Raw genomic sequence first — 26,922 nt, forward strand, 5'->3', positions numbered from 1 at the left:
AGATGGCAAATATGACGCCATGCACTTAAAATGTCAAAAGATAAGGGTCACACCATGTGAATGGTATACTTTTATAGTATAATAATCCTAATCAGACAGGCAAGTAGGATTTACAATCTTGTAATTATAAACCAAAGGGTTTATAATCTCGTGACAATTTTCTGATACCCTGATTGGCTGTGCAGTAAAAGTCATTGTGTATTAAGTGCTTTCCGGTGTGATGAAATATCCTTAGTAATACTAGAAAGATGACCTGTTATAACTTGAGATTACAGGTATGCTATCCATGAAATTATAGGTTGGCATGGCATACCCATTACCAATGCAGAGTTAAGCATAGGAATAAGCACAGAAATGGTCACAATGACCCTGAAGTATGACTCCTTAAGCATTTTACTTATGTACCAGCTAAACTTGAACATACAATTCAGCTTAATATAGCCATAATAGAACTGGCCAAACATTTGTCCTTTCTTGTCTTCTCTATCTCTATTTTCCTGCCACCTCAAATTTTCACAAATCCTCATAGTCCTCAATAATGATACTCACCATTGGTCTGTCTTGTCTACATAGTGTATGTTATCACATTCCACCTATAGCTGGATATCTTTGTGGATATTGTTGCCAATTGTATTGCATTGTGGGTAAAACAAACTACAGGTGCAACTACAATGAATGTGATGGTAAAGCCACAATATCCCATCGGTGAGGTGTTCAGAAAAGCTGAGCATAATCAATCCAACTGACTATACCAAATGAACTAAAACAGATATTGCAGCATTGGCTGTTATATTAAGATGACTCTTTAAAATCCCAATCTTGATACCTTCTTAAACTATTCATCCAAATTACAGTATTCAGTAGCTACCAACATGTACAAGATGACAAAAAGCATTGGGTTGCATCATTTGGGACAGTGCCCCCTTAAGGTGGAAGAGGTAATGTGGGTAAAAACTGGCAGTTTTAATCGTGTTCCTACCGACATTTTGTGAGTTTATTTCTGATTTTTTTTAACTGTATGTACTGACATATGGAAATACATTATTTACACCTGTCTGTTACTTGGCGACTTAGGAGCATGCGATCTGGCGTTTTGTGTGCGATGTACTCTCACTTTCTCTGTAACCGGATGTTCCTGTGCTGAAGGGAGGGAAGCGGCCATGAATGTCTCCTGACGTTTAATCATCCCGTAAGAAGCGTTACTGTAATTCTGGGACTAACGCAGAGCATCACATATATGTTTCAACGCATCTCACGGAAAACTTACATGGATGATATTTTTTTTTTTGATCACTGAGAGAACCGTGTTTCCTTTCGTGCTTAGCAGAGCAACTTATTAGATAACCAGTGTCGGGGTTTCCATTGCTAGTGACGTAGAGATTGACAGGGTTCATTTTGAAACCGCACACAGCCTAGCTAACCACAGTAGATATTTTCCACATTTTATTATAATTTACTGTAAACTTAAAAAAACACAGAATAGGGTGCAATTGCAAAGCAATTGCCAATTATCGCGTTCCAACACGATACCATTGTAAGAATTAATCGAAATAAAGGCACGTATTTTTAAAACGTTACTCATTTTATTGAATCTGCCGGAGTTGAACACTACGATAACGCTAGCTCGCTCGCACTTCCGTATTACTGAAGTGGTATGGTGGCAGGCATCAAGAAGTTTATGAACTGAGACATGAGATTTCTTTTAATCTCCTCCTGAAGACGCTGCAATTTCGCAAGTTAACTGAAGAATATTTCCATTCCAAAAAACCACCGGCTAAGAGATTGGATCACAACATGAAATGAATTTCCAGATCCGTGGATTTCCAGTGATCTCCGGCAATGCATGGAAAGGATTGTTGCTAGCTGACTAGCTAGCTAGCTTGCTGGGCTAGCTAATGACTTCTGCTAGCTAAATTTCTTTTCGTCACATATTTTCTGATAATGTAACCGGGTTCCTGTGATGGATGGATTACAACCTTAGCGAACATGGTAGGCTACCATCACCGCTTTTAAAATTACTAGTTAGTTAGTTTCCAGTGTTGCTTCGCTTTGTGTACTTTGAGATATACAAGAAACAAAGGATATAGCTAGCTAGCCTGCTAGCTAACCAAAAACAAACAGTGGATCCGGCTCATCGATAAATGCCGAGCTCGGAGGCGGTGCAAGAGGGTCGGGGACGGAGCCCCTCTGAGCACAGAAATCCCCGAGAGAGACGAAGTAGAGCACCCGGCGGTGCACCATCTCAGGGCGAGAAACACCGGGAAAAGAGGCAGTCGTCGTCCTCTCGCCGAAAGAAGCACAGACACGCCAGGGAGAGACACCAGCAGCCGGACGAGACTAACAGCGAACGGAGGAGCGTGTTCGAGAGAGACGGCGAGCTCAGGACATTGGTGGAGTACGACGATGTCAGCTCGCAGTCGGAGGGCTTCTCCGGGAGCCCCTCTCCCAGACCGGACCCGCACTCCCAGCGGCTTTTGCTGCAGCGGCTGAACGAAGCGGAGTTCCTGGGCGGTGGTGGCTCAGGCACGCCGAGCAGGAGGTCGAGAAAAGAGAGACACTCCTCGCACCCAAGAAAAGAGGGAATAAGCCGATCGAGCGAGAGAAACAGACTCGAAAGAGAGGACAAAAGGAATGACCACCGCAGCCGAGAGAGAGACCTTTCCTCCAAGTCCCGCAGCGGCAGCAAACACAACAGAGACGTCGGGAGGAGTACTGACAGCAATGGCAAGAACAAAGCTCCGGCGACATTAGTGTCGCCGGACAAAAAAGAATCAAAGCGGTCAAAAAGTAGGACGAGGCTGGAAAAGGACCCCCCGACCGCGTATAGGGACACCCCGAAAGCTTACAGGGATGATCGTGAGGACCACAAGGCCTACAAAAGAAGTCCCGGGCTCAGGGAAGAAAGTCCCTATGGGGCGTCTTACTCGCAGGGCTACGGGTATCAGTCTCCGGGCGCTGGTTATAATCAGTTCATTTCCAGAAGAAGCCCCAGTTACGGGAGTAAGAGGCGCTCCCCCAGTCCTATTTACTATGGCCGGGATGCGGATCTGTACGGCGCTTACAACTCAAAGTCACCCGGCTCCTACTCCGTTAAACGACAAAGGTCTCCTACGAGTCCCTACAGCAGACGCAGGTCTCCGAGCTACATCAGAAATAGCCAATATGAACAAGGAGAACTCACTTCCAGTCCTTACAGTAGTCGACGGCGATCAAGAAGTCCCTACAGGAAGTCATTCAGCCCGAGCCCCGATTTGAGGTACAGTAACTTGAAAGTCTGTTGAGTTTGATTCATTGTAAAATAGTCTGAATGTGTTGGAAAGTTTAATTCTGTCAACAAGCACATTGATTTGCAGTGAAACGAGGCAAGATGCAAAGTGAGGTTTGTGTCGCGGTGGTCGTTATGGGTGAAAAGTGTTCGTGGTTGTCATCCCAGTCTAAGGTTGAGACGGTTGTATTTCAAGGACGATCAGCCCCAGGAGCAAGGCCTACAGCACAAGCGTTACCGCCAGTTTCTGCACAGGTTACTCTACGACTGCATGGCTTAGCTAGAAGTCATATTAAGTCATTTAGAAATATAGCTAAAACAGAATAATCCTGTCAGGTCGCTCACAGCTTCATATCTACACGTACCGGACAACAGATGTATTAAGTGTACGGTAATTAGTTATGCAATTATTAGTAAACAGATACTACATTACATCACAGCCTACAGGAGTTTAGTTGTTAAACGAATAGTCTGTGGACGTTTCACTTCCAACTAAAGGCTTATATTGATGAGATGTGGGAACAGTTGAATGTTGACCTTTTAAAACTTTTCTGGTCAACAGTGATTTCGACAAATGCGACTTCAACAAGCTAAAGTAGCCTTTCAATCTCTGGGTTGGGGAGGGGCGATGGTCCTCCAGAATATACTCAACAATGTAGCCCAGCTACGACACGTTTCTGTCGACATTTTTAACAGTGAAAACTGCGTAGTTCGAGTATGCACACAGTATTTTCTTTTCCAGTGAACTGTTTTCTCCAGTTTATTTATGATGGGCCAGCCTTGATGTAAAGTTTGTAACAAAATTAAATTTTATTGTTACTGTTGCATTTTCTGGGGATTTTTTTTTTTGCACAACCGTATTTAGCAGTTGTACTCATTTTCTTCACTGAAGGCAAGATTAGTATCTGCTAAGGAAAATACCTCGAGGGTTACGATATGAGTCATCATTTAACGATTGCTTGAATTGATAAAATTTGCTTTGGCGGCGTATCCTTAACATCTTAGAGATGTTAGTTATAATTAAGTTGTGAGTAACGAGTAGTGTGCATGTAAAGATATTGAAATCCTTGAATTATTCATATTTTAGTGTAAATGGACCACGGTGTAGTTTGGCAGAAAAGTAAAGTAAACCTTCGACCCAGTTTATCAATACAACAATAATATGTTCAGCAAAGGAGCGAAGGATATGTCTTTTGCTCATTCCTCTAGCTTAGTATCTAAGGCAGCGGGTGTACTGACTCCCATGTTCTGTACAGAACAATACAAGACCATAGTGAGGAGTCGTTTATGGGGGAAAAAAGGGTTCCTTGGCTTTATGCACCAATTCTTTCAGCAGCTTACTCTCCTCTCATTGGTGAATTTCTACAACTCTCCCTTCTGAATGGCCGAGATATATCCATTGTGAGCCATTTGTGGCTGGTGGTGTTTATGTCCCCTCTGTATTTTTTCCCCCAATACTGCTCGCTCTTGTCGATGTCTGTGAGTGTATGTTTGGAAATGCAGTGTTTAGCATTTGGCTCTGTACACACTCCACACAAAGGTAAGATAGTGAAGTTGACTGACAGTAAGAAAACACTCAGTAGTTTGTTTCAAATGGGTTTACAATCTGTGTCTGTGTGCGTCTGTTTACATCGGTGTGTGCCTCTTGGGAGGTCATTGGTGTAGAGATTATACCATCACCCAATGATCTAAAAGACATTTCACGTGTTTGGAAGTATACCCTCATAAATAAAAGCTAGATGTGCAGACGATATTTTGAAATTGAAAAGAAAATATAATTTTCATGTCATCCAAGTTGCACATGGTTAACTTGTGACATATTTAAGCCATGTCATCCATACCTGCTTGGCTTGGCTGCAGATTCAGGGCCTGTGTAGCTCACTGGAGCTATGAAGGTCTACGTAGACATGATTAATTAGACCCATATTTCATGCAGGTATCCTGAGTTTTTAATCATTTATCTCCTTTTTTAAACTCAACGGGAAGACCTAGTGTGCAGCCTAAACTTACCCAACCTGCTTTTGATGGAAGAAAAAAAGTAGTACTTTGTTTGGGTTAGTTTTCCAGACTGGGCATTATTGATCAGTGGAAACCAGTCAGCACTTGATTGCGCAGTTACTTCACTGTTTCACTTCTCTGCTGCCTGGTATAGAGACTGTCAGTGACTCTCACTGTTATGCAAATGCACGCTAATTCCATCCCACCCGAAGTCTTTAGCCACGGGCTTGGCTCCCTGCTGAGAGAGCCTCCGTATTGCAGGTGCATTATTGATAATGGCCTCTTGCACAGCCAGAGCACACTGGCATAGGGCACCAGGAGAGCAGGCATGCTGATAGGTTTTCTGCTTCACCTCAGCGCAGCCTCCACGCTCCACAGTCGGTCTGAAAACAGCCGCCTGCCTTAGCTGTTACAATACAGAGAGTTCAGGACATCAGCAACCCTTTGTCCAAGAAGTGCCGCTGGCATTGAAACGGCAAAAAAGTGTTCTGCACATTATTTTGTTGTACCCTTGGCACAACATTTTTTGCTATAGCTTTGACCTTAGATCTTAGCAAGGGGTTTATTTAATTTGCTTCTTTAGCTAGCTATTAATGTTGTGTGAATAACTAAAAGCAGTCTAATAGACTTGCTGAAATGTTTTTTTTAAAACAAAAAAGCTGTAATTTATTTGGATACAGTCCAATTTTTGTGCTTAGAAATGGCTGCATTTTTCACATTTTTTTGTGCATTTGCTGGTGCAGAATATGTAACATTCCATCATATGAGAACTTTGTGAAATACCTAATGTGAGGGATAGAGAATTCCTTAGTTTTGAGTAGGATCTCTTTTTCTAGGTGGGTGAATGCTGTACAACAACTTGTAAAATCATACAGGTAATGTAGGTAAAAGTGGCTGTCACAAATGCAAGAGTTTATTTCCATTTCAGGTTTATGCAAGATTGGCAGAAACAACTGGATTATGTTGATACAATGGATGATGTGTGTTGCATACTTGCATGTACAGATGTGGACAAATTTGTTGATACCCTTACAACTTATTGAAACAATGCTTCATTCCTCCTGAAAAGTGATGAAATGAAAAGCAATTGTCTCATGTATACTTGCATGCCTTTGGTATATCATAGAGTAAAGCAAAGAAAGTGTGGAAAGAGATAAATTATTGCGTATTCTACAAATATATTCCAAAATGGCCTGGACAGATTTGTTGGTACCCATAGAAAAGATTATAAATAATTGGATTAAAGTGATATTTCAACCTAAATGTTTTCTTTAATTAGTATCACACATGTCTTCAATCTTGTAATCAGTCATTCGGCCTATTTAAATGGAGAAAAGTAGTCACTCTGCTATTTGGTATCAATGTGTGCACCACACTGAACATGGACCAGAGAAAGCAAAGGAGGGAGTTGTCTGAGGAGATCAGAAAGAAAATTATAGACAAGCATGTTAAAGGTAAAGGCTATAAGACCATCTCCAAGCAGCTTGATGTTCCTTTGACTGCAGTTGCAAATATTATTAAGAAGTTTAAGGTCCATGGGACTGTAGCCAACCTCCCTGGACGCAGCCGCAAGAGGAAAATCGACCCCAGATTGAACAGAAGGATGGAGCGAATGGTATACAAAGAGCCAAGGAAAACTTCCAAAGAGATACAAGCTGAACTCCAAGGTCGAGGTACATCAGTGTCTGATCACACCATCCGTCGCTTTTTGAGGAAGAAGACCCAGAAGGACTCCACTGTTGAAAGAAAAACATAAAAAAGCCAGACTGGAATTTGCTAAAATGCATATTGAGGGCAGGGCACAATGAAATCTCAAGACTATCAAGGCATTCTGGAGCGAAACTTACTGCCCAGTGTCAGAAAGCTCTGTCTCACTCCCAGGTCATGGGTCCTCCACCAGGATAATGACCCAAAACACGTAGCTAAAAGCACCCAAGAATGGCTAAGAACAAAACATTGGACTATTCTGAAGTGGCCTTCTATGAGCCCTGATCTGAATCCTATCAAACATCTATGGAAAGAGCTGAAACATGCAGTCTAGAGAAGGCACCCTTCAGACCCGAGACAGCTGGAGCAGTTTGCTCAGGAAGAGTGGGCCAAACTACCTGTTGACAGGGGCAGAAGTCTCATTGAGAGCTACAGAAATCGTTTGTTTGCAGTGATTGCCTCTAAAGGTTGTGCAACAAAATATTAGGTTAAGGGTCGCATCATTTTTGTCCATGCCATTTTTATTTGTTTTGTTATTTAAAATATTCTGTTGAATCAAAAATCAAAAGCAGAGTCTGATTTTTATTAAATTTGAAATAAACAATGATTGATGCCAATTACTTTTGTCAGTTTCAAGGTATTTCAGAAAAATTGTGGGTTCTTTTTTTGTGGAAGGGTACCAACAAATTTGTCCACGTCTATATGTGTGTGTGTGTGTAGTTAATTTAGGAGAACTTGCCTGTTTACAGTGTTCAACCTCCTGCAACAGGGTCGGAGTGCGTAGCTGGTTCAGAATGTGACCTCTGGTCTCATCCAGCCACTGAGCCACCTTGTGGGGCTGGTTATGGTTCCCGCTGTTCTGAGTGCACATCACACCCTCTCAGAGACACGCTTGTGTATCCTAAAGGTCTGGCCATTATATTTCAGTGCAGTTGAGAAATATTTAATTTTAATACCCAGCAGATACAGGTCTAGTTAAGACACAGGGCTCCTTGGGTGGGGCTGTGGAACATTTTCTGTGGTTTTTATCTCTGTAGGCATTGTCAGTGTGACCCATCTCCTGTTCGGTGAATCTTGCCTAGTACAGGTTGTTGCTTAAATGGCTGAGTGGATGCTACATTGTGCCTGTTTCAGTGGTGTTGGGGTGTGTTGCTGATGGGTTTTGTCTCTGCCTCTCTCCTCTCCCCCCTGTAGGAGATGTGCTCGCTCCCGTAGCCGCAGCCCGTACGCCTCGTCCCGGCACCGCCGGTCCCGCTCACGCTCCCGGTCCCGGTCGGGCAGCCAGCCCTCCACCCTGTCCCCCAGCACGCTCACCTTCAAGAGCAGCCTGGCGGCTGAGCTCAGCAAGCAGAAGAGGGCCAAGGCCGCCGAGGCTGCGGCCCGCGCAAAGAGCTCCGGCGACCCCTCCACGCCCACCAAGGCCCCCTCCCAGACCTCTGCCGCTGCCGCTGCCGCCGCCGCCCCCCAGCCCAGCCCCGGCCCCGCCGCCAAGAAGAGCCGGCCTCCCTCCCCGCCCCCGGAAAAGGGCCCCCGGACCCCGCCGTTAAGCTGCCCCCGGTCCCCAGGCGAAGGCCCCATGAAGAAGCCTGCGGCGGCGCCTCCCCAGGCCAGTAAAGACAGCAAGGGGAAGGAAGACCCTCCTGCACAGCCGCCCCGGGAGAAGAAAAAGCCCCCCGCTTCCGGACAGGGCGGTAAAGACAGAGACCGCACGAACGCTCCCGCCATGAGCACGCTCGCCTCCCTCCCCCTGCCCCCCACCCTGCTGGAGCACCTGGATGGAGTGGACAGGTTAGTGGCAGCCGAGCAGGATAAATCCCTAAATCTCTGTAAATCCCTCCTTTACTACACCTTGTTAGGCCTGCTGAGATGTCACCACCAATTACATAGTACAGAGAAGGAGGAAGCATGGTGCATGTTGAGCAGTCTGTGAAAGGAGCAGAGCATTGTGAGCAGTGGCTAAGGGGAATAGAGAACTGTGAGCTAGTGCTGTGCGATATGACGATATATATCACGTGACGATAGGAAAACATCTATCGTTTCATATTATGCTCTATCGTTTATTTCGTTGTGTCGCAAATCACAAACTTGACGGTAATTAATACATTAATATTTTATACTTTGTTACATGCTTATCCCTTTCACACACACACACACACACACGCACGTGTTACGTTGCGTGGTTTGTTATGTTTTCATTAGCGTTATTAAGCTTCTCATAGTTTTCAGTTGGCATTTGCTATATTTTTTAAAGTTAAATCGCTGTTTCCTCAAAGATAAAATTAGCTAGAACTTTTCCAATCTAGCATTTTAATTGCACCGGTTTTAGCATACGTGCTAAACGGCTAATCACACCTGTGTGACCTTGCATGGAAAAATAATCAAATATGAGTAAGTACTTTTTATTTGTTGAGTATATAATTCAAAATGTAATAAGAAATGGGCCTTTCCATGTGTTCATTTTATATAAACTATTTATTCATTGAATTTACAGAAAATGTGCTATATCGTGATATAGGTCATTTCATATCCCGGTAACGATACATATCGGGATATAAGACTTTGGTCATATCGCACAGCCCTACTGTGAGCAATTGCTAAGGGGAACAGAGGAGGCTGAACAGTTGCTCAGAGCAATAGAGCAGGGTTAGCAGCGGCGGCTAAGGGGAGTAGAGCAGGGTGAGCAGCAGTGGCTAAGGGGACTACAGCACGGTGAGCAGTCTCTCAGAGCTTGAGTGCCGCGCCTGCTCTGACTCATGCTCTCTGTATTTGCAGCTTTTCACACCTCGTTGGCTCTGACGGCAGCTCGGTGCCACAGAGCTTTAGCGTCAGGCCGTTTGTTACGGTGAGGGAGAGAGGACAGGCAGTACAGATAGCAGACTGGTGGGGTGGGGTGGCTGTGGTTTCACTGCCTCAGTCAGCTCGGGCAAAGCCAAATTCTCACACAGGAACAGGATATTGTACTGGGCTTATCAGCACGAAGAGGGAAATCTGTTTTTTTACTTGCAGGTTAAAGCCTGTTGAAGTCTTAGCAAAAAAAAAAAATTTTTTTTCCAGTTGAGAGTGAGGTTGACCTTTGTAAGGTCACAACTCTGAAACTGAAGACGCTCACTTCCTGTTATGGAAAAAGAGTTGTTTTTTGAGAATGGGAACAAATAATAGCACTAATGTGTCACCACCCTGGAAGCTGTGAATGCGCTTGAGTTGAACCCACTGTCTGTTTGGGCAGAGGGTAATGTTTACACCCTGTGGGCCTCCAGTTTTTAATATAGTAACAGTATATTTTATCCAGGAGTAATAAATCCAACTATTTGGCGTGCTTGCTTCCACATCACCATTTGCCACAGATTCTCACAATGTTTGAAATCAGGGTGCAAAAGGTCATGTTGAAAAGAAACTAGTAATTTGTACACATAGTGCCACATTAATTTTTAAATTTGTTTTAATGTTTTTCATGAATAAGGGGAGTTAATAGAGCCAGGTGAACATCTATATATAGTACCAGTCAAAAGTGTGGGCACACCTACTTTTTTTTTTTTAACTATTTTCCACATTTTAGAATAACAGACATCAGAACTATGAAATAACACAAATAGACCTATACAGTGACCAAAAAGTGTTAAACAAATCTAAACTTATATTCTTATATTTTAGATTCTCTAAATAGCCAAAAAATATTTTTTTAAAAAATTGACTTTAAAAAAATCAACTTTACTATTTGAAATTTGTTTCTTAGACAAGTATAAGCATTTAAGCATGTCTGTAGATCAAAATGCCTTTGAAAGTATGTTGCCCACTATCTTAATCAGGTGTATCCAAACTTTTTAGATTGTGTAGCAGTGTCTGTTGTTGGAAATGGCCTGTGTCTCTGAATTCACCCTCTTCCCCTCTCCTCCTGTTGCCGCGTAGCATCAAGGACTGCCTGCCATCCAACTCCGGGAAGAAGAAGTCTGAGCACAAGCCCCGCCCGCTCCTCAGTGACCTCCCGCTGCCCCCCGAGTTGCCCGGGGGCGACCCCAGCTCCCCCCGCAGCTCCCCCAACGACAAAAAGACCTCCACACCACGGCGCAGACCCAAGTAATCACCCGTTTCCCTTTTCCGCTCAAATTCCATCTTTGGGTGGTATTCTCCCATCATCCCACTGTTCTGTCGCAGTCCTTACCGGGCAGAAGAGCAGCTAGGGAAATTTGCTTGAAACCATATTGTTGCAAGTTTGAGTCCCAAGTGGGGTAAGGCACTTGAGCAGCAGCTTAACCTACATTGCCTCAGTAAATGCATAGTAAATACATAAATGGATCCATGTTAAAACTGTGAGCTACATAAGTTGCAATACATAAGTGTCTGTTAAGAAAATACAGAGTTGGTTATAAAATTATTAATAAACTATTAATCATAAAAGTAGGAATTTCTTCCCATGCCTCTCCTGGTGGCTCACTGCCATGGAGTCTTCCTCTTGGATGTATGGGAGAACTGGCCATGGCAGAGCCTAGTGTGTCTGTATTTCAGTGTTTCCTTGGTGGTGGCATTTCAACCTGCATTTGAAATGCAGTATTCAAAGCAAAAACCTTCCTATCAGAATATCTTTGTGAATTCCCATTCCAAGAGTGATTAAGTCTGGATTTACAGGTCACAGGTTTTACACGTGTTTGTCATGCAAAGAATCTACTGGCATGAGTCAGTGTGTCGTAGTCTAACCGGTTTACAAATGTCACATCCCAAAGCTTCCTCTGATCACTGAGATACCCATGTTACATATAACCGCCCGCTTCTCGAGCATGGATCCCCTTATGCTAAAGCGAATTCACCTGCAGGATCTGCGGCCCTCGGTTCGGTGAAATCAAGGAGACAGAGATTTACTGGGGGAAGCGCTGCGTGGACAAGTTTGAGATCATCGGCATCACTGGGGAGGGCACCTACGGGCAGGTGTACAAGGCCAGAGACAAAGACACCTGTGAGAACCTCCGCTGCTTTTATCTGTCTCTTTACCTGGTTTTAGGTTTCCCCTTAAAGCAGATTAGTGTGATAACTGAAATGCGCCTCAGTGTGTTTTAACTGGATTAGATTAGTTGGTTGACATTTTTAGCATCGCTTCATTTAAATATATGGGAGAGGGAGTTGATTGATATGGGAAGCCTCTTGATCAAATGTGACCCTTTTGGATGTCCTGAGCAGCTGTATGTGTGAATTTGTAAGCAGTCGCCTTGAATACGTGTTATTTGTTGCGCATGTTCTGATGCAGCAGTTCTGAAAGGGCTGTGTGAGAGTTTTTGAGTTGTTATATGTGACGATGAGTCATTTGGTTGCTGGGTGTTGTGTGACCCCCCCCACCACCTGCATGTGCCCGTCTCCCTCTTCCCTCCGGCAGCCGAAATGGTGGCGCTGAAGAAGGTGCGCCTGGACAACGAGAAGGAAGGCTTCCCCATCACTGCCATCCGCGAGATCAAGATCCTGAGGCAGCTCAACCACAAGAGCATCATCAACATGAAGGAGATCGTCACCGACAAGGAGGATGCCCTCGACTTCAAGAACGACAAAGGTACTCTCCCGCATTAACCAATCAGCCAGTAGCTCTTTATTATCTCAGTGGTCTGTTAGGGAGAAGTAACTCTGTTTTTATAGGCTGCAATGAAATTTTTCATTAGACTCAGATTAGAGTACCTGACCACGTAACGAACTCAGATGGTATTGTATTCATTGTGATGGACTTTGATATAACGGGTATCTATATAGCTGAGGAGGTACCATTAAAACATTGCGAACATTTTGAAGTGGGAGGCATGACAGTTTCACTAGTGTTCATGTGGTTTATTCTGTTGAAATTCCACCATAGAGACAACCTGTAAAATGCTATGGAGAGTATGTTGCTTCTTATTTGAGTCTAAACCTGTGTGACCATTAAGTTGGTGGTTGTTGCTCACCCCCCACTGAGTTGGTAGTTGTCGCTCACCCGCCACTCTGACTCCTCCTCAGGTGCATTCTACCTGGTCTTCGAGTACATGGACCATGACCTGATGGGGCTGCTGGAGTCAGGCCTGGTCCACTTCAACGAGAGCCACATCAAGTCCTTCATGCGGCAGCTGCTGGAGGGCCTGGACTACTGCCACAAGAAGAACTTCCTGCACCGGGACATCAAGTGCTCCAACATCCTGCTCAACAACAAGTGAGGTTTGGGGGTGTGGGTTTCAGTGTGAATATGGATGTGCTGGGAGGGTTATGGGAGTTGGCTCTCTGCCTCCCTCCATGTTTACTTTCCCCCCCAGTAATAAGGGTGGTGGACATAATTAGGTTCATTAGGTGGACCTCCATAGCTGAGTTTAGATCAAAAAACGTTTAGGAAGGGTTGCGCCATCATGGATGTTGGCCTGCTGTAATGACATTCAGTGGTGCACTGACACTTTTGTTGTTGGGAACTATAACATTAATAGGCAGAATGGCAGTGCAGCGTGGTTAAGGAACAGGACTCGTAACTGAAAGATTGGTGGTTTAGTTCCCCGCAGGGGCACTGCTGCTGTACCCTTGGGCAAGGTGCTTAACTCACAATTGCCTCAGCAAATATCCAGCGGGATAAATGAATAACTTTGTAAAAAAAAAAAAAAAAAAACTGTAACTGATGTAAGTTGCTCTGGATAAGAACGTCTGCTAAATGCCAATAATGTAAAGAACCAGAGCTTCCCTCAAGATAGATGATGCTCAGGTAACTTCGGGCTGGGATGCATCTGTGTTCCGGTGTCCGTTTGCTCCTGTATCTCAGAATTTATTTGCAGCTCACTTTTTGGAAGCTAAAATAACATTTGCATGCAAGAATAAGAACTCTGCTGGAATGGATAAGAGAATACCAGGGCCAACACTGGTGATTTAAAGGTTCTAATGGTCTAGCTCAACCTAAGCCATTTCTTTCTGTCTCCACCAGAGGGCAGATTAAGCTCGCAGATTTTGGCTTGGCAAGGCTCTACAGCTCAGAAGAGAGGTGAGTGCAGTCCCCAGCTACATATTCTGTCCCTTATGCAATATCGGCTCATGTTTCATGAGGTACAACAAAATCTGGAGCAGCATAACTGTCCTCATGGGAGTGTACGATACGATATTTTGATGGTGCTGTAATTGTTTTTACACGTATGCCAAATTCTCAAAGGAGAGATGGATATGATCCAATCATCGTTTCTCATCTCAACTCTGAATAAAGTCTTGCAACAGTTTTTTTTTACTTCCACAGAACTTGGGTAGATTCCCTGGAATCGTGAAACAATCAACCAAACAATAAAACAAATCAAAGTTTCGTACTACAAACATTAGCGTCATCATCTGGCATGAAAATATTAGATCGAGTTCATTTGGAAAATATTAATCAAGTTGGTTTGCTTTGTTTCATTTCTAGATCAGTAGTTTTGTTTTGGTGACACTGAAAAAGATCTTCCAAGCAGTTCAGGTTTCTGTTAATTCTGCAGCTATGTACTAAATGGCTATGGCTCAACGTGTTGCTCCTGAGCCAGGATTTTTTTTCCTCTTCAAAGGAAGTGGATTCGGGTCACAGTGACCCCATAAATTGTCTGCAGTCTTCTTTCCCAACACACACCAACAGTTATATATCCATCATACTTACCTAGGTCTCCTTGTCCATTCACTTATCTGTCTGTCTTTCTGCCGCTCTATGATCTACAGCCTGCAGTAGGAGGCAGCCGAAAGGCTTTTACTCCCGAAGATTCACGTTCTCCTTCTAGCCATGTTTATTTTTTTCTCTCCTCCATGTCTCGCTGTCCTTTATTCCTGTCTTGCTTGTATCAGTGTGGCGGCCTCTGTGGCTTGTCCCTCAGTATCAAATTCCCTGACTTGGCTACACGATTCATTTCTCTTCCCTAGTCGGCCATACACTAACAAGGTGATCACCCTGTGGTACCGGCCACCGGAGCTGCTGCTGGGAGAGGAGAGGTACTCGCCGGCCATTGACGTCTGGAGCTGCGGGTAAGAGTCTCAGCTGCTGGGGTGCTGCTCTGGTCATTCTGCAGATGTAGCCCCACCTTGTCCCCCCCAGTACTCGATTCGCTGCCTCATGGCCGCCGATCTCCACCCACAGGTGCATCCTGGGAGAGCTGTTCACCAAGAAGCCCATCTTTCAGGCCAACCAGGAGCTTGCCCAGTTGGAGCTCATCAGGTAACGTCTTCCATGTTAAACGTGAGGATGATAGGGGTGATATGTGCATTATCATCTTAGGAGAGGGGTGACTGATTCGTTTTTTTCTAGCATTTTCGATGATCCCGTAAGATGGTGGCCTCTCTGCAAATTGACCAAACGCCCATGTAAATGTCAGGCCTGTGACATTTTGTCAGGCATCTTGACCCCAGTCACACCAGTTCAGCAATGTTGTACTGTCAACCAAATGTCTTCTGTCCCTTTCCCTCTTGCAGCCGAATCTGTGGGAGCCCCTGCCCTGCGGTGTGGCCAGATGTCATCAAACTGCCCTTCTTCAACACCATGAAACCAAAGAAACAGTATCGCCGGCGGCTGAGGGAGGAGTTTGCATTGTACGTGTTTGTCCAAAGTTGATGATTATTTCTGATTGGATCCTACAGTCAGTGACTTTACTGAACCAATTTACCATAAGGCAGCAGTTTAAAAATAGCTGGAATACCTGCTGCATTGCAGCCCTCATGGACTGAGTGGAGTGTAGACTGAGAACTAGAGTAAGTAGAGTAGTTAGAGACTGAGAACTAGAGATGTTATCTGGTATATCGCATGTGTGAACGTCATGGTTATGATGAGATGGTGTTTGACCATGTTTGGTAGGCGTGTATTTTGGTCATGTGTCTTGTGTTCACATACACCGTGCGAGTTCCTGTAACATCCGCCCACCTTTCCCCTGGACAGTGTACCACCCGCCGCCCTAGACCTGTTTGACCACATGCTGGCCCTGGACCCCAGCAAACGTTGCACCGCAGAGCAGGCGCTCAACAGCGAATTCCTCAGGGACGTCGACCCAGCCAAGATGCCCACCCCTGAGTAGGTGTTCCTGCCGGACGTCGTGCATTAGGTTTCCTTATTCATTTATGCCCCATGGAGTCGAGTGACTGTGATGCATGGTAGTGTACTTGGTTTTCCTTGTCTAGACAGGTAGCATAGCTTAACATGTGGAAGGGTTTGAATGGTGTTACGCTCACACTCACTGGACTGACACTGTTGTTCATTCAGCTTGAATGGATACACCTCTGGTCTTTTGTGCCGGATGTTGCTTTGGATAACATTGTCTGCTAAATGAAATGTAATGCGATGTAATGCATGGCCAGTCTCTGATCGGGGTCCCCCCCGTCTCTCTCCTCCCCTTCCCCAGCCTCCCGCTGTGGCAGGACTGCCACGAGCTGTGGAGCAAGAAGCGGCGACGGCAGAAGCAGATGGCGGAGGACCAGGCCGCGCCCAAGGCGCCCCGCAAGGAGCCAGGCCTGGATGACAGCCACAACAACACCCCCCAGGGCCTCCCCGCCCCCGGCCAGCACAAACCCCCCGGCGCCGGGACCTCGGGCCTGCTGGGTCAGTACCAAGCCATACCAATCCTCCTCCAAGCGAATCCCCCTCCTGATCTTCTGATTGGATTACTATTAAAGACTGCTGTCAGCTCTTTAAATTCTGGAGCATCCTTTGCACAGTCAGCTTTCATATGAGGCACGCTCCCTTTTTTGCTGGTGATGCCACTTTTGTTAGTAATGGGTAAAAAGTACATTTCTGAGAGCTGAAAGGTCCTCCTAATGGGATGGTGGGGCAAAAGGCAGAATTTGACTAATTCTTGTTGATACATATTTAAAGTACTTCTGTCCTGATCTTGAATTTTGCTGCCCTGTTCGCCCCCACACTTCCACAGACTCGAAGGCCCCTGGCTCTCAGCTTACCCCAGATCAGCTGGCGGTGATGGTGAACCTGCTGCAGTCCAAGAGCTCGGTCAGCATGGCGCAGTTTGCCCAGGCCATGAACATCAAGGTGAACCCCGAGACGCTGCAGCAGCTCACCCAGGTCTCGCTGCCCACCGGCATGCTGGGAGAGGCGGAGAGGCCCCCGGAGCCGGCTGCCCCGCCCCCGGAGCCCCCCAGGCCCGCCCAGGGAGGGGGGGCGCCCCGAACCCCCCCACTGCCCCTGCAGGGAGGCAGGCTGGAGGGAGAGGCAGCCTCGGCGGCTGTGCAGAGCGCCGTCACCATGCTCCTGGCCCAGCTGCTTCAGGCCCAGCAGACGCAGATGAAGACCCCCGTCGGCCCGCCTGAGGGGGGCGACGCCGTCCCCGCCCTTGCGGGCGGAGCAGGGGGGCAGGACACGCCCGCGGAAGTGAAGCCCCCCGAACCCAGCCCGCCCCTGCCCCCCGTCTCACCAGGTGAACACATGAATGAACCGTCTGCTGAACTTGTGATAGATGATGCCTGGCTGAAAGCTGAATAAACATTATGGACTGTATCTACTGTCAAGACTAAGGCTCAGATTTGATATAACCACAGTACACTTCATCCTTAACTTTGAGTAATGACATTAAATAACCTTAATTATATAATTGACCTTAAATAAATATAAATTATATGATTAAGTACAAATGTACAAATATAAATCCAGACCTAAAATATCCAGAGGCAAGAGTCAGTGGAGAGCAGCTCTTGTGGAGCTGCCCATCTTACTTCAAATACGTGGTATAAATGGTACGACAGTGTGAAATGGTGGTGACTATTACACTATATTATATACTACTAATACTATATCATTTATTATACTGTTCTGCATTGTCCTCCTCTAACCACCTGGGTCCCATCTTGTCCCCCTGCAGTGTCAGAGGGTGGTGGAGTGCCTGTCCCACAGGAGCCACCCATCCTGCCCCCGGACCAGAGACCCCCTGAGCCCCCGGAGCCGCCCCCTCCCAGCGAGGACCTGGACTACCGGCTGGCCCCCGACGCCAACGGCGTGTCAAAGGCTTCCCTCGCGCAGCCGCACAACAGTGCCGGGGGCGGGGCCACCGGCGAGGGAGGCGGGCCCACGGAACCCAACTACCCGCCTCCTCTGCCCCCTCCTCACCCAGAGATCCCACCCCCACCCAGCTTCGCCCCGCTGCCTCCTCCCTTCCCCCCCTCGGGGTATCCCGGCGAAGGCTTCGGGGCCAGCTACCTGGGCCGGCTGCCGCCCAACTCTCTGAGGGACATGTTCAGCAACACAGCTGCCCCTTCCTCCTCCTCCTCCTCCTCACAGCCGCACACCCCCGGCTACCAGGAGGCCGGGCGGGGCGGGGCCGTGCTGTTTAGCGGGGACAAGGACCACCGCTTCGAGTACAATCACAGCCCTCTGCCCGAGGGCCTTCTCCACGGCTACAACCACGGCATGGGCCGACCGGACGGCCCCCTTCCGCCCCCACCCGCGCTCCCTCCCCCAGGCCATGCCTGGGGCTCCCCCTCCCAGCCAGGGGCGCCCCCCTTCCCCCCCGGATTCATGCCCCACATGAACGCAGCGGCGCTAAGGGGGCGAGGGCTACCCTTCTGACCCAGAGCCTCGCAGCAGGACGGGACGGGACAGGGCAGAAGCCAGAACAAGAAAAAAAAAAAAAAAAAAAAACTACCACAAGCAAAACCCTCTCAGGCCCTAATTATGGGGGAAAACTGACATGATTTGTAATGATTAAGAATTCATTAAGTGAAAATCATTTTCCCTGTATCTGGGAAAGGTATAAGGCAAATGGGAAGGGAGGCAAACGGGGGGGCGGGGGGGCTTTCTTGCTCTTACCATTTCGTATTGTTTTTAATCTTATTCTACTGCAGTCTTTTAAATTAAACTTTTACCTTTTTTGAGTGCACATTTACCAGAGCAGGTAATCCTTTTTATCCATATTCTAGCAGTTGTATTATTTTTAATTGCTGTAGGGCAAATTAGTAATAAAGGTTTCGCACTGCTGAAAGAGTAGTCTGAACCTGTTTTAGGTATGAAAGAAAATGAGCTACCTGTGCAGAGAATTTAACATAGATTTGGACCAACTACATTTCATAGAAATCCAAGAGGTCTACTGAAGGCACTGGAAGTTTGGTCTTCTCTGTGGAGAACTGTTTTGTAAAGTACTGATCATTTCAGACTGTAATCTGCCCTGTAATTTTTTTTTTTTCCTGGAAAATTTACAACACGAGTAAGGCGTTCTGCGGTTGGTTATTGTAAAATCAAAACCACGTGAAGAAGAAAAAATTGTATTGAACCCTGGTTTAAAAATAAAGGCAACAACGTCTTTTTTGTACTATGATTTTGTTTTCCCCCCTTGCAAATGTTTATTAAAGAAATACAAATTGAAAAACTGGTTGTTCCATTTTCCTGTTCCTCTGAACCAGCACAGCCAATCGGGTGTCTGGTTGACTGCCCATGTATGTGGCCATACACTGACCACACTGACTGTGAAGTTCTAAGGTTTGTGGAATGAGGAAGTGGAAACAGATAAAGCTGCATTTGGACAATATTCTGTGGGGACTGGAGTATGAATTGGAACCCTTCACCGAATGCAGTGTGGATGTTTTATGATCAGTCTGATGGCGCTTGTAAGTATTTTTATGTTTAAAATAAACTGTAGCAGAAACTAGGGCCAGAATTATATTGCTTCCAAAGGTAATTTGAGCATTCTATTAAAATTAATGCTGTGGTTACCATCATTCTTGCTGGGTAAATTCTGCTTTTTAATGTCACTCCAACAGTCTGAAGCGGAGACCTGCTGTGCACGAGGGAGGGCTGTGTAATATGTAAAATGTTTATTTTGGTGACACGCTTCACTTTGAAAAGTTACACGGACACTTGATATTTCCAAGGGGTTCGAAAATAAGTGTAATTATATCAATAATGCAATAAATTCAGGGAGGTCTGCTTTTTGGAAAACTGCATTAAAAGCGATTTCATATTTTGTTTTTCTCTGCTGGATTACATTCACAGACCTATCAAAGACCTATATTAAAACTGAAAATGGAAAGTAAGATGTATATCCCTTACTATACAGGGAGCTAAATGAACTAATTATTTATGGCTTGGCTTATGCCATCCTGTGCTGTTGGTTTCAGATCTCTACTTACACAGCCCTTGACGCTAAATCTAATATTGCTAATCATGAACTAAACAATAAGCCTGTTCATTGAAAGCTGCTGTGGCGTCTGGACATCTGGGTAATGTCAGAAGTTTGGAATTTCAATGAACTATGTGGTATAGTTGCATATTGTCACCAGCAGGTGGTGGTATTGCCTATGATATTAAGTTTCTCAAATTTTATTTGGGGAAAAAGCAGCTTCCTAAAACCGTCAGATTAAAACATAAAAGAACTCCACATTTTGGTCAGTTGGAGACACTCCCCACTTGGCTGGAGTTTGACTCCACAAACTGTTATACTTTAGCTATGACCTCTTAACCCAAAGGCCATGTGTCCTTGTATTTGAAAAGGTATATGTGTTATACAGTGCAGGAAAGAGGAGTGTGAGTATTATCAGATCTAACTGCATCGGAGAAAGCCTGACTCGAGCCAATTTTGTTTTTAAGTTCCCTCCTAAGTTGTGCAGGATACCTTCACAGCCTGTTCCATTTTCCCAAGCAGCAGTACTCAGTCAAAAGTACACAAAATCCCACCTGCTTGCAGTTCAACCTGCACTCTTCATAACCCCAGACAAGGGAGAGAGAGAGATCAGGACGGGTTTAACTGCTGCACCGGGACCCTGGTGGAAATGGCTTGGTCTAAAAATACATACCGTGTATCCACTACGTTACAGAGATGCAGCCTGCTCTGAAGGGACGTCAGATGTCAGCCCTTTTGCAGCTCCACCTCCCTCAGCAGCCAATGTAACTGCCAGCTGTTCAGCTAAAAGTCATCTCACTATGTAACATCAACTTTTAAGATTTTAATATGCCTTTTGCCTTGTTTAGTCTGTACCTTTAGATAATCTAATCAGTAGGTCTCTCATCCTATTTTCTGCCAACTTCATCCTCTTGTAGCTAGCTAGCTAGCAATCATGAAGTGAAGAGAAAGAAAACCAATGTCTTCTCTCCTCCCACGCACTGAGTTTGTCTCCACAGACATGTTTAACTTTTTTAAAAACACGTCTTACTGCAACAGACCACACTGTTTTGTTGCCATTGTGCTACTTTCTCCTTCATCAGCTCCATAAATATGTCTGGGCCTACTTAAGGTAAACGTGTAACCAGGCCCTCACTAAACCGAGCACTAGGTAAACCAGCTATACCTGAAGCTCCCATCTGAACCCACCCTCGTTCTCACCTGCGGCTGGTCCTAAGTGGAAACAGCCTTGAAAGCCTGTTGACCCTCACGTGCACCTGAACACGTACGTGGGAACCAGCCTCAAAAAGCACAGGGACGAAATGTATCCAATTTGTCTCGTTAGCTTGAAGGCAGTAATTTAACAGGTATAAACCTGGGACAACCCACAGGCAGCTCACCGACCACAAGCAGCTCCTGACAATTCTTTATGGCCCCATAAAACCTACATATTTGCTATAAACTCTCTGAACTTGAGAATCACGGGACTCTAAAACTGCCTTTAGCCACCTTGTCTGCAGTAAGAGACAGGCTCTTAAAAACAGCCATGTATTGCATCATAAAATAAATGGGAGCAATTAAAACTGTTACTATGGCAATACATATTTTTTAAAATAGTACTACATTAAGTTGGATGGGTGAAACACGTTCATTTGTAGTGATACTCAGGTAGATCACTTAGATGTGATAAACTGACATTTGAGTTAAATGTCAATGTTCATACTATAACATTACCCACTAGATATTCACCAGTCATTCAACAGAAGGAACTGATGCACTTTAAAAATGAAAGCATCTACATGAAGAGCCTTTTATAATCTGCAATGTCTTATTGTCATGCTAGCCTGATGAATGAATCTGCATAGCTCTGTATAGTAGCGGTTCTCTTTTATGAGGTGTAAAAGGAGACTTGTTACTACAAATGGAAATAAGTCTCCAATAAATTCCATTCTCAAAAAGATGCTCAGGTTGTTTTAACACCCTTTAAACTGTTAAATGTTTCATGGTAGCAATGTTCCAGTTCTTTACTCAAAATTTGTGAATTACTATAAATCAATTGCCATGCATCTTATATTGATGACAGTGTGGTTTTCAGGTGGGCCTAAAGAGGATGAACGTGACCAATGCATTTTCTCATTTCAGAGCATTGTGAAAAATGCACAGCCAAAGAGAATCACTTCAAAACTACTCAATGGTACTTTCATCAAGAAAAAGACTCAGATTTAATACTTACCTGCTGTATTTTTGGAAACTATTGGCTTTTGTCTATATTATGGGGTAGTCAATGTATTTAAATGCACATATAGTATGGAAGCAACTGTATCCTCTTAAACACTACTCACCTTTAAGGGAAAACTAACGTTAATGAAATTCAGTTAATGATGGACAATGGCCGATTCACTCTGCATATCAGGGTGACTTTAGTCAAAAGTTTGGCTGCACTTTCAAATGATTTGATCCCTATTTACAATAATTTACCATTTTGTGTTGTTCAATCACTTTAATACTTTTGTCCTTGTACACTTCGTTCCAATAGTTAATTTAGCCCTTCCTTCACCCTCGTCAACTATTCAGTCAACTTCAGCACAATCTTCATGGAAACAAAGCCAGCCAGTCAGAAGCTCAGTCAAGAATTAACAAATGAGACTGGTTTCTTCACTGACCAAACTAATAAAATGATTCCACTCAACATGCATTTAGGGCATAACACACACACACACACACAAAATAATATATATATACTGCATGCTCCACTAAGAGGGAAGAGATTGGTCAGATGCAATTTGTTGTTTCCAAGCATTAGCACACTAGTTTTGTATGACTTGTTGCGCTACAGATCAAAGCTTGAGGCAAATAAAAACAAGCAGGGCTTAGTGTGCTGCCAAGGGACTGCAGAACAGGAGACACATTTTGCCTTAAGCATGCAAGCCTCTCAAATAAAAATAAAAAAAGAACATGTTTTAGTGGGGTACCACACTTTCAGGGAGCACACAACAATTAAGGGCAATGTACAAGTACACCACGCATAAAGAAAACAAATCATTCATAAAAACCTTGAATAATGACAAGCTTTAAGTCTTCAACGTGAGTTCAGCCCTCAAAGTTGACCTAAATAGTCATCCATTCACTCATTAAAAGCCCCTAAATGTCCACAACAACAGGACTTGCTACCACAGATATAAAACACAAAATACAGGTTAATACAAAATTATGTATTATTCACTTTAACAACAATGTGGTTTTCTGGAAGTAAGTTATTCTGTTGGAAATAAAAAATAATCAGCTAGGTAATGGTATCTAAGTTTTGCAATTTTTTTTTGATAAAATATGTACATATAGAAAAAACCTGAGGTGGCCGTAATTTAAACAGATAGTTCAATGGGTTATACTGTACTGCAGTTCTTCTAAAACATAAAACCACTGGTAAACCTAGGCTTGCTGGCGCCCATCAAATGTAGTCCATGGATGCATATTGCAGTTGTATACAAGGCTCCCTTGACAAAGTCACAGAGTTATGTATGGTCACATACGCTGTTTACAGTTCACAGAAAGGAATCTTGGCTGTACAATCAGGTACTATTGGTTTGGAAAAGGATTCATCAAAAATATATAAGAAAATAAAATGACCTGTTCAAAGGCCTCAGATCTGAGGTTGAGGAGGAATATAATTACAGCATGAACAAGAGTGTAATTATATGCCCATATGTTGATTTGCTGGCATTATTACAGTTGAAAAAACTGTACTATAAAATATTATGCAACTGGGGTTCAACCAGTTTCTTGTGTATAGGGGAAAAAAATCAATTCTTCGTTGTTCCAGACACTTTCCCCCCCCAATGACTTGTCCTGCATTGGAGGTAAATTAAAAAGCACAAAAATGGAAAAATGCAGATTCACCTGTCTGTGTGAAAACAGGGTACACTGAATAGGAGCTGCTTGACTAGCAGGTAGCAGTCAGACAGATTGCTGGTGATTCTAGACTGCTTATAGTCTGTTGCATCGACACGGAAGCAACCAACGTATTCCCAACACCGTGCTCCCTTTGGCAAATACTCAAATGCCCAGTATGCGAGAAGTTTGCGATGTCTGACTCCTGAGAGGGTAGGTCACGTGGCTCTGTGCGTCGCCACAACCGGAGGCGTGCGTTTTTATATATACACGCGTGTGTGTATATAACTAGTTGAAATATCTCCCTTTCCTACCCGTGTGTGTCACTCGCTCTGTGCTGCACTTCGGGTTAGTGTCTGTGACAGTGACTGGCTGTAGACTAGCCCAGGGGTCCTGCAGCATTGACGGGCTGTAATACTTTTCCACATCATTTGCCACCCTCTCCCTGCCATGCGTCGACCCAAACGGGGTGGATGTCCGTGGCGAACCCTTCGGGAAAGAACCATCACGTAGAGAGACATGTTAATCACAGCTTTCTGCCTTGGGCTAAGGCTGGCTGAAATCAATGTAGTTTGGAAAACAACACATTTCAAACCTCAAAAGTATGGCTGGAATCCAAGTAACACACACCAAACACAAGTAAAGATTTAACTACTAAACTTAATGCCACAAAGCCAGTTATTTTGTCAAATGTAACGACTGAACGAACACCCGGAAATCGTATAGCCAACGGTGAGTTGGGGAATTTCGGGGAATCCATTATCACGATTTGAGATTTACTTACTTAGACTTTGCTGGCTGAATCATGGCAAATACTACCCAAAAACTGAACTCGCTATACCTACGTAGCTAACTTCATGCAATGACAAAATTCTGCAAATCTGGCTACCGACCACTGTTACATTTAACAAACAAATTACGTATCGGTCAGGATCAACCAGTTAGCGAACTAAGCCGAGCACACGTCCTTTGATTTTACTACACGAATCAGTTTCTTCATTTCACGCAGTGCTCACGTATTACCGGTACGCTAAACACAGCTAGCTAGCTATCTAGCCACACTTGCTAAACATTTTTGAGCTTTTCCCAGTATGATAAACCAGGCGTCCATGCCTCCTTTGATTACCTGATAGCCCATCTGTTGTCCAGGACTCTGTGAATGATATGGGGATTTTTTGTAGGGCGGAGTATGTCTAGGACTCGAATTCGGTCTCCGTGGCGTATGCCCCGGAGATGGACTGTGGTAAAACCTGCCTTTCCCTCCGCTTCCGCCACCACTGCTGTGCCCGTTGTTTGCATTACCATAAAAATCTCTCGGCGGAGTATTGGGAGAACCACAATACTGTCCGCGTCTCGGCCCGAAAGACGGGGGAGCGTTAGCATATGCCCACGGAGGCGGAGGAAACATGCCCGTTCCCACGTTATCAAATCCAGCATTCGGACTACGGAAACCCCCCGGCCTTAGGCCCATTCCGCCCGGAGGACCAGGGGGTCGGAAATTCGGTCTGTGCATAGCTAAACAAACTCTCAGGACTAAAATGTCTACCAAATAAAGTATCTGATAAAACACTAAACCTGACACAATTCAGAATTACTTGACTAATTTAATCGCCTCGCTAGTAATTATGCAACAACACAATCAAACCACCGCCATCTTGTTGTTAGCCGTAACCGGAAGTGTACAACAGCCTTCGACGTCCTCCAAGCACACAGAGACAGAGAAAGGTTCCTAGCGATTTTTGAAACAGTGATTTACTCTTCGTCAGTTCGTATCTCCAGTCCGTTTCGGTGTTCATTACTGGGACTTTTTTATTAAATGAATCGCTATGATAAAATTTTACATTCTGCAGAAAATGGTCCACAACATCCACAAACACCTCAGAGAAGACAAACTTGTCATTATTATGCGTGCGTTGTGTCCACATCATTATGGTTGTACGTGTACAAGCACACCTCCAAGCAGAAAACGTGTGTTATCGTTATTATAAAAGATCAGCGCAACAACGCATTTACAATTCAATATATCATGTCTGCAAACTAAAATATTCATGGAGTTATGTTATACAGCCATTAAGTATGTCACCTTCTTATCACCTTCTTATAAAACAAATCACAAAACAAAGATCCATACGTAATTTCACGAGAACAAGGCCGATAGGTGATTTCTTATGAAATTGGCTGAAATATTCACGTTGAGCTGTGACTAATAAATAAGCTTAGTGGCAGCTAATTGATGCACGCTGGTGTACCAGAACAAAAACTGTCTGAATGTGTTCTGAATGTATGTTATATTGCAGACTCCTTTGCGTGAATACCAATGAAATGGAACCAATTTAAGTCCAATAACTCTTCAAATAAAATGACTTCTTCCACAACAGCACAGAGCCTGTTCCATCTCTGTTTATAAGTGGTTTGGGCAGCTGCTATATTTGGAGTGCTGAATTACCATCAGTAAGTCAGAAATTGTTGTCATGGACTTAAATATTTGGTAGACCATATGAAAATTTAAGTGCATTCTCACAGGACTGAGATTGCAGCAACACTATGTAAAAGGAGAACACAATTTATTTTAAAAAAAAAGTCCTCACAATTTGCATGAAGTGGATCAACAGGAATGGAATCTTTTTGTATTCTCACTCTTATTAACCTTATTTTCCTTTTAAAAGACCAATAGTACAATTAAATGGGTATATTTATGGGAAGGCATGAATTTACTTATTACTGCTCTGTAATTTATAAGAAATGAAGACTGTGGGTGGGTGTTCTAAATTTTCATTCAAGTTATTTGTGTTTTTATAATACTGATAGCATGACACATCTGCTCAACAGTGGTGCTCAAATGGTCCATGGGTATTGCTTATCTTCATTAGCCTCGTTTTCAATTACCCAGAGTCTTGTTAAAATGCACATTCCTGTCATCGTCTGCACGATTTGCTTGTAAAGGGAGGAAAGGGGTGTTTAGTGTGGAAATCTCTGTGGCTATGTTGGCCTGAAATGGGTGACGTTTGTCACCACACTTACTCTCTCAGCATATATGTTGGTGATGTG

General features: G+C 44.4%; 2 protein-coding genes across 2 annotated transcripts; one reads left to right on the forward strand and one right to left on the reverse strand.

Moving 5' to 3' along the window:
- Positions 1–1,633: 1,633 nt before the first annotated feature.
- On the forward strand, positions 1,634–18,542 carry LOC118770959 (cyclin-dependent kinase 13-like). Its single transcript, XM_036518753.1, has 14 exons — positions 1,634–3,256; positions 8,165–8,758; positions 10,877–11,044; positions 11,779–11,918; positions 12,333–12,503; positions 12,938–13,127; positions 13,878–13,934; positions 14,825–14,926; positions 15,039–15,116; positions 15,371–15,487; positions 15,831–15,962; positions 16,291–16,487; positions 16,816–17,316; positions 17,758–18,542. The coding sequence occupies exons 1-14, from the start codon at positions 2,142–2,144 to the stop codon at positions 18,459–18,461; spliced, it is 4,266 nt and encodes a 1,421-aa protein (XP_036374646.1). The 5' UTR covers positions 1,634–2,141; the 3' UTR covers positions 18,462–18,542.
- A 3,885-nt stretch (positions 18,543–22,427) lies between these two features.
- On the reverse strand, positions 22,428–25,536 carry LOC118770960 (M-phase specific PLK1 interacting protein). Its single transcript, XM_036518754.1, has 2 exons — positions 25,001–25,536; positions 22,428–24,363 (listed from the first exon to the last, which is right to left on the reverse strand). Exons 1-2 carry the CDS (start codon positions 25,385–25,387, stop codon positions 24,163–24,165), a joined length of 588 nt encoding a protein of 195 aa, XP_036374647.1. The 5' UTR covers positions 25,388–25,536; the 3' UTR covers positions 22,428–24,162.
- Between the last annotated feature and the right edge of the window lie 1,386 nt (positions 25,537–26,922).

The sequence above is a fragment of the Megalops cyprinoides genome, chromosome 24 (assembly GCF_013368585.1).
Source record: "Megalops cyprinoides isolate fMegCyp1 chromosome 24, fMegCyp1.pri, whole genome shotgun sequence".
NCBI classification, from domain to species: Eukaryota; Metazoa; Chordata; class Actinopteri; order Elopiformes; family Megalopidae; genus Megalops; species Megalops cyprinoides.

Bases quoted from the DNA above. Each gene is read 5' to 3' on its own strand.
- LOC118770960 (XM_036518754.1), bottom strand. From the start codon at position 25,387: ATGCACAGACCGAATTTCCGACCCCCTGGTCCTCCGGGCGGAATGGGC. The intron at 24,364-25,000 runs GTAATCAAAGGA...TCTTTCCCGAAG, and splicing joins GACAACAGATGGGCTATCAG to GGTTCGCCACGGACATCCAC.
- LOC118770959 (XM_036518753.1), top strand. From the start codon at position 2,142: ATGCCGAGCTCGGAGGCGGTGCAAGAGGGTCGGGGACGGAGCCCCTCT. The intron at 11,919-12,332 runs GTGAGAACCTCC...TCCCTCCGGCAG, and splicing joins GGCCAGAGACAAAGACACCT to CCGAAATGGTGGCGCTGAAG. The intron at 14,927-15,038 runs GTAAGAGTCTCA...CTCCACCCACAG, and splicing joins ATTGACGTCTGGAGCTGCGG to GTGCATCCTGGGAGAGCTGT.